At 43.4% G+C, this 14,053-nt stretch overlaps 1 protein-coding gene across 4 annotated transcripts; it reads right to left on the reverse strand.

Annotated features, from left to right (window-relative positions):
• Positions 1-460: 460 nt before the first annotated feature.
• Positions 461-11,067, reverse strand: Npy2r (neuropeptide Y receptor Y2). 4 transcript variants are annotated; one of them, NM_001205099.1, is made up of 3 exons: positions 9,915-10,163; positions 3,457-3,572; positions 461-3,117 (listed from the first exon to the last, which is right to left on the reverse strand). In NM_001205099.1, exons 2-3 carry the CDS (start codon positions 3,542-3,544, stop codon positions 2,399-2,401), a joined length of 807 nt encoding a protein of 268 aa, NP_001192028.1. In that variant the 5' UTR covers positions 3,545-3,572; positions 9,915-10,163; the 3' UTR covers positions 461-2,398. The 4 variants fall into 4 exon arrangements, with proteins under 4 accessions (NP_001192028.1, NP_032757.2, XP_006501178.1 ...); NM_008731.3 differs by having other exon boundaries at positions 461-3,572; XM_006501115.1 differs by having other exon boundaries at positions 471-3,591; positions 9,915-11,067.
• Positions 11,068-14,053: the final 2,986 nt, after the last annotated feature.

Raw genomic sequence — 14,053 nt, forward strand, 5'->3', positions numbered from 1 at the left:
GGCCTCGGAAATAGCCATAGCATGTATGATGGGGATGAGAAAAGTGAATTGGTTCAAGAGACAGCTAGGAGTCATATTAAAATGCAGGAATTGACTAAGTATGGATAAATGGAAAAGGAATTTAGGGGCTGGTTCAGAGAGTCAAGTGCTGGGAAATAGTGTACAATAGATTGCTGACCACCTAGAAGTGGGATTGGAGACATTTGTACCTACCTGGCAGGTTCTGCTTGGGGCACAGTGTGTATGTGTTGGTGGGGCCAATACAGACATGTTTCATCAATTGATGAAGATACAGGCTTGATGTTCAGGAGAAAGATCTGGCCAGAAAATGAAGACTAATGCGTTCTCACAGAGCACTCATAGGTCCCTGTGCCCTGTGAAAAGGGTGCTCACAACATAGAGAGGGACTCAGTTTCAGCCAAAGGACAGAGGGAGAGCTACATAGAAACTCTACACAATTCCTCAAATTCTTTTTATTTTGACATTAAAACCAGCACATAAAAGATGCTTTAATACTGAGTTGACATATGAACTCAATCACAAATATGTTAATTGAATCACTAATTGGATTCCAATAATTTACCATCACAGCCGGAGTCACAGTAACAGACAGGTTTTGTACAGGATAGGAAATCTGCAAGGGGCATAAAGACTTCACAACAACCTTCTACTAAGATCTTAAGCAAGTATCTTACACATAGAAAGTAAAAAGCTTCTTCAGATGACTGTGCAGAGTCCAACAGGAAAGACTGTCTTTTATAGTTCAACGATTCACTTCAGACAGCAGTGTATAAGGTGGACTTCCCGTTCCACCTTAGATTCATTTTTTTCTTCTGGTGTTTTATTCCTTTTCAGTACTCTAGAAGAACAATTCACTTTGAGACCAATCTTTTATTTCCACACTGAAAGGAATTTAATAACAGCCAGAGTCTGAGATTTAAATATATATACAAAATTAATATCATAACTAAATATTAGACTACATCAAATATTTCTAAATTGTGAGGAATATACTCACAGATTCTGCCATATTTACAAAAAATATGCCTACACTGAAACGTCAGCATCCAGAGAAGTGCAACTATTTTAACATCTCATTTTTCGTACTTTTCTGTGTGAACAAAATAGAGTTTTAATTATCTTTGGCTGGGTACCTTTGAAATAAAAGCTATATTCATAAAACTATTAAATAAAATTTTCTAATGCTTCCCTATTTATAGATATGCTTTTGTTTTGTATATGTATTTATGTTACCAAAAATATAGTCATTTAAAAAAGAGAACATTTATGTGAAATTTGTGGATAAAAACAAAATTTTCAAAGTGGAATAAACTCAGTTTTGGAGATTTCTTACCAAATGGGTTCACTTTAGTGAAATTATATTTTTACTTAACTTAAATTGGTCTATTGTGGATGAACTCCAAAGAAGATAGTTCTACAGTGTCTGTAAACATGTTAGAGCTGTGGTGGAGGGGGTCAATTTTTTACAACTAAACTCAAATTGTTACAAAATTATGTTTTAGTCTGATTTAACTTTTAGTGTGAACTTTGTTTGCTCTCATGCAGGAATGGTAACAAAAGTTGTGTGGTTCCAAAAGGCTTTAGCAGTTAGCAAGAAACAGAAGAGCTGAGTTGCTCGCTTGTCATCCAAACAGTATCTACCTAAAGCAGGAATGGCTATAACAGAAATAAAGCAATTGTTTTCATTCCTTTTCAGTATGATAATTTCAGATTTTGATTCTGAACTAAAAAACAAACTTTCAACAGTAGTGCATTTGATCTGAACAACAACTAATTGCTCACTGATTATATAAGAATCTCTCCCATCATTGCCAAAACATTACTCGTATAGCAAATGTGTTTATTCTCTTGACGTTATCTTGAAGTCACCGCCTTAGGTAGCAAGCCATGTTTACCTATAGCATTCTCATTTGGGTTTCATCTTAGGAAAGACAATAAAACCAAAACACCCTAACAGAGAGCCTGTAGCTCCCTAGGGAAATCTGAGTTGTTTAGCAGCTTTTCATCAAGTGATGAGGGAGCCCATGGAGTCCACAGTGTGCCTGATGCAGATCCTACTGTGCTCTCAGAGATAACACTTACTTCTCCCTTTTAACCATGCTGGTGCCAACTCCTTGTTCTGTTTTCCTTCCCTTCTCTACTCATAATTCAACCTACAATCCAAGCATCGGTAATCAGAACGTTGTGCCATGGCAATCTGTTTATTTTTACCTCCTTCTGCCAGCCAGTTTTCCAGAAATAAAACTGCTGGGGCTTCGGTTCTGTTGCTTTTTGAGTCAATACAATGGGAGGTCTGCATGCACTGGCCAGAAAACCTTCCCTAACCAGATTGGCAGCGCTGGTTACAATTCACCCATGTGCTTTCACACCTGTGTCCTTACACATTGGTAGCCTCCGAAAAAGAGTCAGTGGGGCCATTGTTCTTTTTGACTTCCAGGTTCTTTTTAGCCTTGAAGGTCATAGACACCTCCGAGTGAATGGCATCCAACCTCTGCTCACAGCGGAAGGCCGAGAGGAAAGCTTTTCTGTAGTTGCTATTCATCCAACCATAGAGAAGGGGGTTGGCAAAGGTGGAGCACATGGCGATAATGTGGAACACGGTGAAGATGAGTTTGTACTCCTTCAGGTCCAGGACGTGGCTGTCGATGTCCACAGCGAGTTGGAAGGCGTGGAGGGGTAGCCAGCTGACTGCAAACACCACTACCACGCACACCAGCATTTTGGTCATTTTGTGCCTTCGCTGATGGTAATGGTCACTTGCAGCTCCAGGACTGACGTGGTTCCTCAGCTTACTCCAGATACGGGTGTAGGAGAAAGATATGATGCCCAGAGGCAAAACGTACAGGATGAGCAGGGTGGAAAGGCTGTAGACTGTACCATACACACTCTTCTCTTCCCCAGGCCACTTCTCGGTACAGGCCACAATCTCAAAGTCAGGAATGATCTCAATCAGGGAGTATTCCCGGAAGATGGCCAGTGGACTTGCCAGCAGAGCGCTGATGCCCCAGGCCAGGCCAATGATCAGGAAGCTGATTCGCTTGGAGATCTTGCTCTCCAGGTGGTAGACAATGCAACGATGGCGGTCCAGAGCAATGACTGTCAAAGTTATTGTGGACACTTGTACCGCCAGACCCTGGGCATAGGGCACCAAATGGCACAAGACCGGACCCATTTTCCACTCTCCCATCAAGGTATAGGTAAGAGTGAATGGCAGGCACAGGGTGTTCACCAAAAGATCCGCCACAGCCAGGTTGGCAATAAAAAAGTTGGTTACTGTGCGCATGCTCTTGAATTTGATTACCACATGGATTACCAGGGAGTTGCCAACTACCCCTAGCAAGATGATGGAGCAGTAGGCCAATATGAGGATCACCTGCACCTCGACCAGTTTGGTGCTGTCTATGAGCTCCGGCTCCGGATCAGGGGGCAACTCACCTCTAGGAGTAGTGTGCCCTGGCCCATAGGGCTCCACTTTCACTTCTACAGTTTGATTCTCATCTGCCTCTGCACCTACCGGGCCCATCTTCAGAACCAGTTCACTCTCACTTGGCCTGTAAATAACACAAGAATCTATAATAAAAATGACATTAAAAAAAAGTTAGTGAAACAGAGAACCATTCTAAAGGGATTGATTTAGTTTAGAGTGAGCTCTCTGGATAGCTGTGTTCTGATTCATCACACTGTAGATCTTGCAAAAGCTTGATGAAGCAAATCCTTTACATAAGTCGATTAACAACTAGGGATGGATGAACTCAGGAATTCAAAATATCTATGATCATGACAAAACTACACTTTCCTGTTAGAGAGAGAATCAGCTCCACAATGAGTGAGATCAAATAAATTCCATTTTAATGCAAAATGAATGCAATAAAGTTTATCAATTTTATAATTGCTATGAAGTCAACACATTAACTTAAAGGAAAGTGTCACCCACTTAATTGTTTGAAATGTGTAAGTATACAGCAGCCTAAAATATAACAAAGGGGCAAACATCTGCATGTGCTGAGCACCTGATCTTTGGGAGATTAAAATAAGGCAAAACAGCTGGATTCTCACACAGCCCTTTTTTCTTTCACTTCTTGTGCACATAAGCCCCCCCCCCTCTGGTGTGTGTGTGTGGGGGGGTGTGGGTGGTTCAGTGTGAACATCTGTGTCTATAGTCAAAAGCAACCCTCAGGTATCATTCCTCAGGTGCCATCCACATTGTTTTTTGAGACAGGCCTTCTCACTGGTCTGGAAGTCACCAACTAGAATGGTCTTTCTAACCAATAAGCCTCACCAATACAACTTTCTCCACCTTCTGCGTGTGACTGTTCATGTTGTGTGTGTGTGTGTATGTGTGTTTATGTGTATGGTATGTGTGAGTGGGTGTGATTGTATGTGTGTGTGTGCAGGGTTGTATGTATATATGTTTGTGAATGTGTGTGTTTGTGTGGGTGTGTGTATATGTGTGTGAGTGTGTGTGTGTGTGTGTGTGTGTGTGTGTGTGTGTGTGTGAATGCTAGCATGACAAGCACACTGTTCTTTTGATTTTTTGCTAGGCCAGCTGATGTTAAAAATGGAACCTTGTGCAGAGGTGTTGCTTTGTTTAATGGTTTGAAAGCAACTCCCCACACAACATAGAACAAATACTACAAAGGTACTACATTAAAAATATGCCCAAGTTTAAACTTACCCCCAAAATTCTAAATGGAGAAGTTTGGGCACCTTTCTCTTCTACCATACACTGCTGAATTCCCCTGCCTGTGTGATCTTCTGCACCCAATACATTAAAGCCCTTAAAGCTTAAAAAAGAGATAAGCATTCTAGGTTTCCTTGTTTCCTTGAGCCCTCCTATGTTTACAAGGTCCCTGCCTTTGCAGGGGTGAGTGATGGGGCAGAATTTATGGGAAGAGGCAAACAATGACTGGCCCACACACACTCACAAACATATATACATACAACCCTGTACACACACATATACAATCACACCCACTCACACATACCATACACACACACACACACACACACACACACACACACACACACACAAAACACACCACGAACAGTCACACGCAGAAGGTGGAGAAAGTTGTATTGGTGAGGCTCATTGGTTAGAAAGACCATTCTAGTTGGTGACTTCCAGACCAGTGAGAAGGCCTGTCTCAAAAAACAATGTGGATGGCGCCTGAGGAATGACGACACTGACACTATTGATAATATTCTTCTATAGTTGCAGACAGCAGTCTAGCATAAATGTAGTCAGAGGGGCTTCGCACAGCAACTGTTGGAAGCTGACTCACAGACCTACAACCAAGTATTGAATGTAGCATGGGGAATCCTGAGGAAGGGTGGGGAGGGAGAGGACAGGGAACCAGGGGCTCAATGACAGCTAACCTAGGCTCCTGGGGGGCTCAGAGAGACTAATTGCCACCTAGAGAGCATGGGGCAGACCTAGGCCCTCTGCACTTATGTAACAGCTGTGAGGCTGGGTCTTCATATAAGATTCCTAAAACAGGAACAGGGGCTGTCTTTGACTACATTGCCTGCCTTTGGATCCCTTTCCCATAACTGGACTGCCTTGTGCAGCCTCAGTTGACAAGGATGCACCTAGTCTTGCAGAGGCTAGATATGCCTGAGCTGGTAGATGTCCATGGGAGGCCTCCTCTTTTCTGGGGAGAAGAGATGGATGGGGGATCACGTGAGAGAGGGAGACGGGGAGGAGAGAAGAGGAGGGAGAGGACATTGTGATCCAGATGTAAAGTAAATACATAATTCAGTCAATAAAAATTCTGAGAAAAACTGGGTGATATAAACGATGTAAGAACCAGTTTTCTCTTAGAAATGATGAAGTTTTCAGAAATATTTAGGGAAACTGATGTTAAAGTTTCCTAATATGATATGATGCCATAACATATAAAGGCTAAAAGAAAACAGATCCCCCAACTAGGCTGCCTCTCTTTCTCTCTCTCCCTCCTGTCTCTTATCATCATTGATACTGCACTGGTTTTGTTTGGCTCAGTTTCTAATCATCATTATCCTTAAAGCCATGCATCTTATTTCTAATTTTCCTTCCTCTTCTTTTTCTGCTGCTTTCATTTGTCAGTTCATTAGCCTAACAGGCAAAGCCATGGGCAATTCACCATGGTGGTACTGTATCATTTCCTGGGACACACATTCAACAAGCCTTTGTAAATCTGTATCCTGAAGGGAGACTCCTGCTGGGTGTTAAAACATAAGGCAACGCCTCTTCTAGAGTGCTTAAAATAATATATTTGCTTTGACTATGAATTCCCTGTTAAGTGTATAAAAACACCTAGATTCAATAAACTAGTGATGATACCTAGTGAATACACTCACAAAAGACTTCTGCAGTTAATTCATAAGATCTTTTAATGATGTTTTTAATCAGCCATAAGAGCATCTACTACCATTGGTAGATGAATCACACTTATTGAGCTCACAACCCATGCTGGCTGGCCCCATTGCCCCTGCTCTACTTCCCACCTTTCCTGCCTCTGTCCTATTCTGAACCACTGAGCTGCATAAGACCCTCCCTCACTTTCAGGCTCCCACTTAATCAGGATCCTGGTTGGGTTGAATCAATGCAAGGCACTGGAAGGAGATTACAAAGCAGGAGGCTTGCGGGGAGTTGGCTCAGTGAATAAAGAGCTTGCCCTGCAAGTGGGGAGATATGAAAAGAGCCCATGTACAGCTGGAAGCTTAGTGCACAGCTATAATGCAGCTACTCTGACAGACAGGAGAACTCTCAGAAGCTTATGGGTCAGGCATCCTGGTGGATGTAGAGACCCAGTCTCAAAAAGAATCAAGGTGATGAGTAAAAACCTTGGCCTGAAGTTGTGTCCTCACCCCTGTATGTATGCTATGTCATACCTGCACTTGCACACATGGATGTATGCATACATACATACATATCCTAATAACACATTATATATGCCCTATACACATTCATATATACCTTACACATACATACATACATACATACATACATACATACATGCAAGCATACATACATACATACCCTAAGTACACATCACATATGCCCTACACATACATACATACATACACCACACCTGCACACATACGCACATACACCACACCCATACTAGCACACACTTATACATATGAACATGCATGCACACGTGTACACATAAAGCTACACACATACACACACACACTATACATGTATAAATAAGTTTAAAGAGAAAGCTGCGTGGAGAGAAAGCAAAAGGAAGGAAAAACCAAGGCTTCTCCTTCCTCTCTCTGTACCCTGGGTAGCCTCGGCAGCTCCTCTGTGGCCTTGATTACCACAGGGTAGACCCCTTGTGATGGTTTCCGGTGGATGGAGGTGTTTTGCGGGCCTAGGTTACACTGCCTAACTTTTCTATCTCCCTTAGGTTTAAGGTAGTAACAAGGTGTTATTCTTGTAATCTCAAATTGGCCTAACTTTCAGTCTTCATCCCCCCACCTCTTATATAACCATCTCTGTTCGTGGACTCCTTCGCATCTACAGCCCTGAATGGAATTTTTTGATTCATGATATGCTCAAAACACATCTTAATTTGCTTTCTCACTAAAGTAAACCTCAGCTCCTTACTATGGCACTCAAGGCTTGCCGACATCCCTGCAGACACTCTGTCCTGATTCTCCTTGACATCTCAATACACATCTGCTGCTCTGTCATACTGAATGGCTACCAAGTTGAGAACACCCCAGGCTTCCCCATGTGGTGAACTGAGGACTCTGCCGTTCTTCCGGTCATTCAGAAGGTTCATTCTCCCTTTAATCACTGCCCACAGTGTGACTGTTCCAGTTTACCAACCTAGGACAGCCATCTCTAAAGACCTTTTGTTTAATCTCACAGTGCACCCTCTGGTACAGTAAAGCTACTCAATTATTGGACAAAACCAATACAAAGCTAAAGGAGAATACAATTTTATTAATAACTACTGCCACCTTTTTAATACAAAGTATAATTTCAATTCCCTTCTTGAATAAATGTAAAAACACAAAGGATTCCTTGCCTTGCTATAGCAGCCTCAGGTTTGTTTGCTTGTTCTTAGTCTGGTACTTGCTACTTGCTTCTTCAAGAAGGTTGCCCTAAGACCCTATTAAATCAGTTCCTGATTACAACCTCTGAAATCGCCTGTCAGTATGCTCCACATAGAATTCTTTTTCTCAAATGCTCATATCTCCCCTGCCCCTGCGCTACACACACACACACACACACACACACACACACACACACACACACACTCACACACACACTTCTAGGGGCCTGGGAACTTTCTGTGTGTTTTCCTTTGTTGCTATACTGGTCCATTCTATACAAGTCAACATAGATTTCAAACAGAACGTTCCAGGGATACCAGCCCCACTGCCCATTATGAAAACATGGCATTTGAACCCTGGCCCCTTTGATTGGCTGTCCCATTTTCCCTAAGCTAAGAGACTGACTTCATGGAGCAGTTACTCAGACCATCCACGGCAACCAGAGTTGAGCAGACTTGCAAAAGTTGCACCCACGAGCTGAGTGTAAGCACAGATTTAAGGGCACTGGGAAGAGAAGCGCATTTGATTTATTGACTACTTCCTTTTTTTTCTTTTCAATCACATTTTCTTCCCTCTGAAATCCTTTCGCTGGAGTCTTACAGCTCCTCTGCAGGAATGGCTATCGATCTGCAAGCTATTACCCTGTGAACACTCTGAGCTGCATGCAGGCACAGTACTAGCCCTGGGCTGGGCAAAGCACTACCCAGGACACAGAATGTATCATTCACAACAGCACTTCTGGAAAAGTAGGAGAGTGAAAGAGAACGTGAGGGTAGACACTGCCACGCGTGACACTCCTGAGGCCCCCAGTCAAACCAGAAAGAGGCAAGGGGGAGAGCCTTTCCTTGAAACAAGGCAAAATGAGACATTCAGGTTATTCAAGAAATTCAAAACTCTGAATAGCGCTGTTCTCTTGAACAGGTGCCCCTTGACTGAGTTTATTACAGAAGCAGTCAGTGTAGAAAGGGAAATGATGCTTTTTTCCTTCTGACGCTCTAGGTGCTTTCTTTAATAAGCCAGAAACCTTCTCCTGCTTTAACTACATGCTGAAATCACTGGAATTGCAAGTTATTTCTGAGATAGAGTCACTCCAGGTGGGCAAAGTGTGACATCCCTGTCTAGCCCTCCTTCCAGTATTGTTTTCCCAGGGAAAACCCCCAAGTTCCATGCTACAAACTATAGTTGCCTGCACCTGTTGGATCTCCTGTGAGGGGAGATGCGGTCTTTAACACTGCAACATACAGGGCATTATTGTTTGCCTAAGTAGAGATGGATGGATCATCTGAAAAGTCAGCGAATGCTTCTCTTTCCTGTATTTGTGCTTCCTGTCTTTGACAGTAGTGTAGTCTCTTAAATGACACTGGGATTTTAATGACTAGTCTCTACTAAGAATGACATTTAAATATTACTGCCCCACCACCACCACCACCATGCCACACAACCACAGACTTCTACTAGTAGGTGACCCCATCTTGGGGAAATGAATGGAAGCCTAAATAAATCTCTATTTTTGAACAGCCTTAGAAAACCCTACATGATCTTGCACTTCAGAAAGTGCTTGAGTTTTAAAGAGGGGGCAAAGTCATATCTTACTGTCTCATACTGTAGCGCTCAATCAAGGAACAGTCTATAACCTTCAGCAGAAAAGAAAAAGTCCAGCAAAAGAAGAAAAGCGAAGTGGTACTAGCCCACCTAGTTCCAGTGTTCCACTTAATGCCTGGAGGGGTGGGCGGCTCCCCTTCGGAACACATCCCCATGCCCTCTTACCCCTGACAGGACCCGGGGCTCCTCTAGGGCTGTTCATGATCTCAGAAGGAGAACTGGAGTTTGAACTTACTTACTGTATTGACTCTTGCGCGTTCCTTCTCAGATGAGGAATCCAGGAATTTCAAGCAAGGGATTATCTAAACAGCCAGTCTGGAGACAGTCCTGGGAGGCACCCAAAGCAGGTCCGATTTGGTGTGAGCCAGCAAGTGAGATCAGAAGCAGGAGCGGCAAAGCGGAACAGCTGCAATGCTGTGCCTGCTCGGCTTCTCGGTGGACCTCTAAAGCCACTCGATCAGGGACCCCGCACTGCACAGCTCAGAGCCCCGGGTAGGAGTGGGTGGGGAGGGAGGAGGATCGGAGATAGAAGTGGAGAGAAACGCCGCCCTGGAAGGAAAGGACACAGGTAGGGGAACTGCGGAGCGAGGGAGTGAGGCAGATAAGTTCCCCGTAGTCAGAGACTGGAGATTAGTGTCCTCCAACCTTAGTTGCACGCTATGCAGCGTAGCGCCTCATCGTTCCTCGCCACCACTCCCTGCAGCTGCTATTCACTCCACTTAGGAGTTCACCTAATCTGCAGAGAAAAGTGCAGGGCAGTGGCGAACCCCGATGCAGGGAGGGAGCTGTGGTCCCTGGCTATGTGAACAGCGACAGACACCTCAGGCTTGCGGGTGTGGGCTGGAGAGAGGTTCCACACTTGGGGTGGAGGGGCAGAATCCCACTCTGGGCTAGGAGTTTCCTTGTGTAAAAACCAAGGAGGAGAACGAACTCCTCGCAGAAGCTGGATCCCAAGGACAAACAGCCAGCGCGCCCTGCCACACAGCGCAGGCACAGGAACTGTGGTTAACACGAGTCCAGTGCCTGGGGGACGGGAGCAGCAAAGCCCTTAACAGGTGTCCCTGGAACCCTGCGCCTTCAGATCACAAGCCCAGGTGTCCCAGCGGAACACTGGCAAAACTGTCCCTCGGGAAGAACGTAGAGAACAGCAGTGGGTCGTAAAACAGTCTTTCTTTGTCCAATTAGTTGACTTCAAAATTCTTCGCCTTTAGTTCTTGCACCATTCGAGATTTCGAGAGAGCAGGGAGACCATGCCTCGGGAAATGTTCCTCAGGAGTGAAGCCCGAAGGCTGAAAGAGGACATGCAGGACTTTCAGTCACGCTAGAGGGCTGTTTCAACCTTACCCTGCAAACTCTTCATTCACCAGCAGTCTTTCCAGAGGTTTGCTACAAGTCTCTTTTCCTTCAGATTTTAAAGGGGGCAGTAGAGACTTGAAAGCCAGGAAGCCAGGCTTGTCTTAACCACCGTGTCTCTCAGAGCTGCACAAGTCACCTCGCTGCATTGGATCACTCTTCTTGTTGTTTTCTTTTCTTTCTTTCTTTTTTAATTTATAAAATAAGGATGGCCACATTAGTTCTCAGAATGTCTCTGAAGGATACAAAACAATGATTCGATTTAGATTAGGTGTCTCGAAAAAAAAAAGTTATACTTAACCTATTTTTAAAAGACAAGTACTCCCCCACGTAGTAATAATTACTCCTTTATTGGGAAATGGATTTTCAGTCCCGTGGCCACTGAAAGTCACACACCCTAATTATAGGTCATAAGAAGTATAGAATCTGATATCAATCTTCAATTCATGTGACATCATGCTAAAGAAGCTACCTATAAAACAGTGTTTCGTGGGCCTTTCAATTACCAGTACATAAAAGGCAGCAGGCCTGCGAGAAGCCATGATGTTTTACACACTCTGCTTAAAGTCCTTTTTGTAAGCATTTTTTTGGTTTAGGGAAGTATCTCTTGTTCGCACATATGCTTTCAGTTGAACAGATTCCTTTTTTAAAAAAGAGACACTGGGGAATGAGTAACTCCTGTGGCCTCACAAGAGCTGGGAATTGCTCTGCCTCTGAGCTTCAGATTCATACTTTTTTTCTGTTTTTGGTTTTTTTGCTTTGTTTGAGGACTGCATCTTACTAAGTTGCCCAGGCTGACCCAGTGTTCTCTATGTAGCCCAGGCAGGCCTTGAACCTACTTAACCTCCCTAGGAGTCAGTGTTGCAGGCAGCACCATCAGGTTCAGCTCTCTGTGCTTCTTAATATTGGGACGGTGAAGGAAGGACTCTGTGTGTCTAACAAGTTCAACTTTTGAAAACTGACATAGAAGCAAATGACCAAAACAAATCTGATGAGCAGGGTTGCTGAACATAATAGTTTTGGAGGATTTTAACCTATTTTTCAAGCAGTGATTGCACAAAACACTCTTCTCTCATAGCAATGATTAACAAAGGCTTCTAAGCGGCCCTTTCTGAAAACTGAACTCACTTCCTTATAGGCATGCCAGCGTCTTAAATGATTCACATGCTCCATACCCCTCTGATCTGTAACTCCAATAATAACAAAGAACACAGGACTTAAGTCTTTCAATAAAGTACAGATTGGATGAGAAGCTGATCTGGGAGGTGAAAGTCCTTCCACCGTGCAGCACACTATCGACATAGCTATGCCAACTTATGACACTGCACAGTCCGGTTCTAAGGAAAGGCCTTTAAGGCACACATGTTACAAGCTATAGGAACAATGAACAGCTCTGAGGAAGGACCCTCAGCCTGTGAAGCTGCTGAATTAATGATAGTCTAAATGGAAACAGGACAAGATTATCAAACCAGATTCCTCTCTTGATGAGTAGTTCAGTTCTTTGGGCAATTCCATACCTTTCCAGAATAGATGCCAACTCTTCTACAGATAGGGAGAAGATAGAAACCCCCAAATGCCTACATAAGTAGAGCCAGCAGTAGCTGTGTGCTCCCAGGCTAGGTCGAGGAAGAAAGCAGAAAGTGGTAAGAATGTACACAGCCTAAGAAATACATAGCACATAAAGGAACTGAAGAAATACATAGCACACAAAGGAACTGAAGGCAGAGGCCTGTTCTCAGGTTCCAATAAGATGACCTACAAAAACTACATTTAATATGGTTAGATCTCTCTCTCTCTCTCTTTTTTTTTTAAAGAAACAAAACTTGTATTCTTAAAAACTTAGACCAGTGAGACGGCTCAGTAGGTTATGCAGGTATCACCAAACCTAACAACCTGAGTTAGACCCCTGAGGCCCCTCATAGTGGAAGGAGAGAATCTGTCCCTACACATTACCACTTAACTCCATATACCCCCCAAACACACACACACACACACACACACACACACACACACACACACACATGCACACATACACAAACACACATGCACACACACATACACATGCACACATGCACACACCTTCATATGCACACTTATACACATGCTCTGTACACACATACTCTGCACACATAGCTACAGACACCACACATGTAGACACACACACACCCATACATACCCTACACACACTTGTGCAAATGTAATAAAGCATCTTTTGAAATGCAGTGGTGCCAAGTGATGTCTTAAAAGCCAAAATTCGCTGGGCAGTGGTGACACATGTCTTTGATCCAGCACTTGGGAGGCAGAGGCAGGTGGATTTCGGCGTTCAAAGTCAGCCTGGTATACAGAATGAGTTCCAGGACAGCCAGGGCTACACAGAGAAACCCTGTCAAAGAAAAAGTCAAAATTCCAGGTGAGCATATCAAAATAAATGAGGTGGTAAGTAGACAGAAAGGTAGAAGAAAGAAAAAAAGGGCATAAAGTAGAGAGCAGTCCCCTTTATACATGGAGGATCTACTCAGAGACCTCTAGAACATTTCAGAAACCATGACAAAGTTGGCTAAAAGCTTGACACAGAAGGTAAGAACAACAACAACTAATAATGAAATGAACAATTATAACAATAGAATGTAACAAAAGTTTTATAAACACATCTCCATCGCCTATCGTACTGTAGTTAACATTTTCTTGTGGGGATGTGAAGGAACACACATCTCCATTTGGCTTATCTGAATCACATCACTATGGCCCTTTGGGGCCACTGCTATATAATAGAGGTTGCTTATTCACAAGAACTTCAACACTACCACAGTCATTCTCAGAAGGGAGGTGACCACCAAGTGAAACACAGACTGCTAGCATATGTATTCTGGATACACTAGATATAAAAATGCCTCATAACCTGGGTAGGATAGATAGCACAAATATCTCATGATATTCCTCCAAATGGCATGCAGTTTAAACTTACAAACTGTTTTTTCTGGAAAGTTCCATATAGTGGGTAGAAAACTGAAATAGTAGAAAGTAA

The sequence above is a fragment of the Mus musculus genome, chromosome 3 (assembly GCF_000001635.26).
Source record: "Mus musculus strain C57BL/6J chromosome 3, GRCm38.p6 C57BL/6J".
Classification (NCBI taxonomy): domain Eukaryota; kingdom Metazoa; phylum Chordata; class Mammalia; order Rodentia; family Muridae; genus Mus; species Mus musculus.

Coding starts and splice junctions, on each gene's coding strand:
- Npy2r (NM_008731.3), bottom strand. CDS start 3,544: ATGGGCCCGGTAGGTGCAGAGGCAGATGAGAATCAAACTGTAGAAGTG.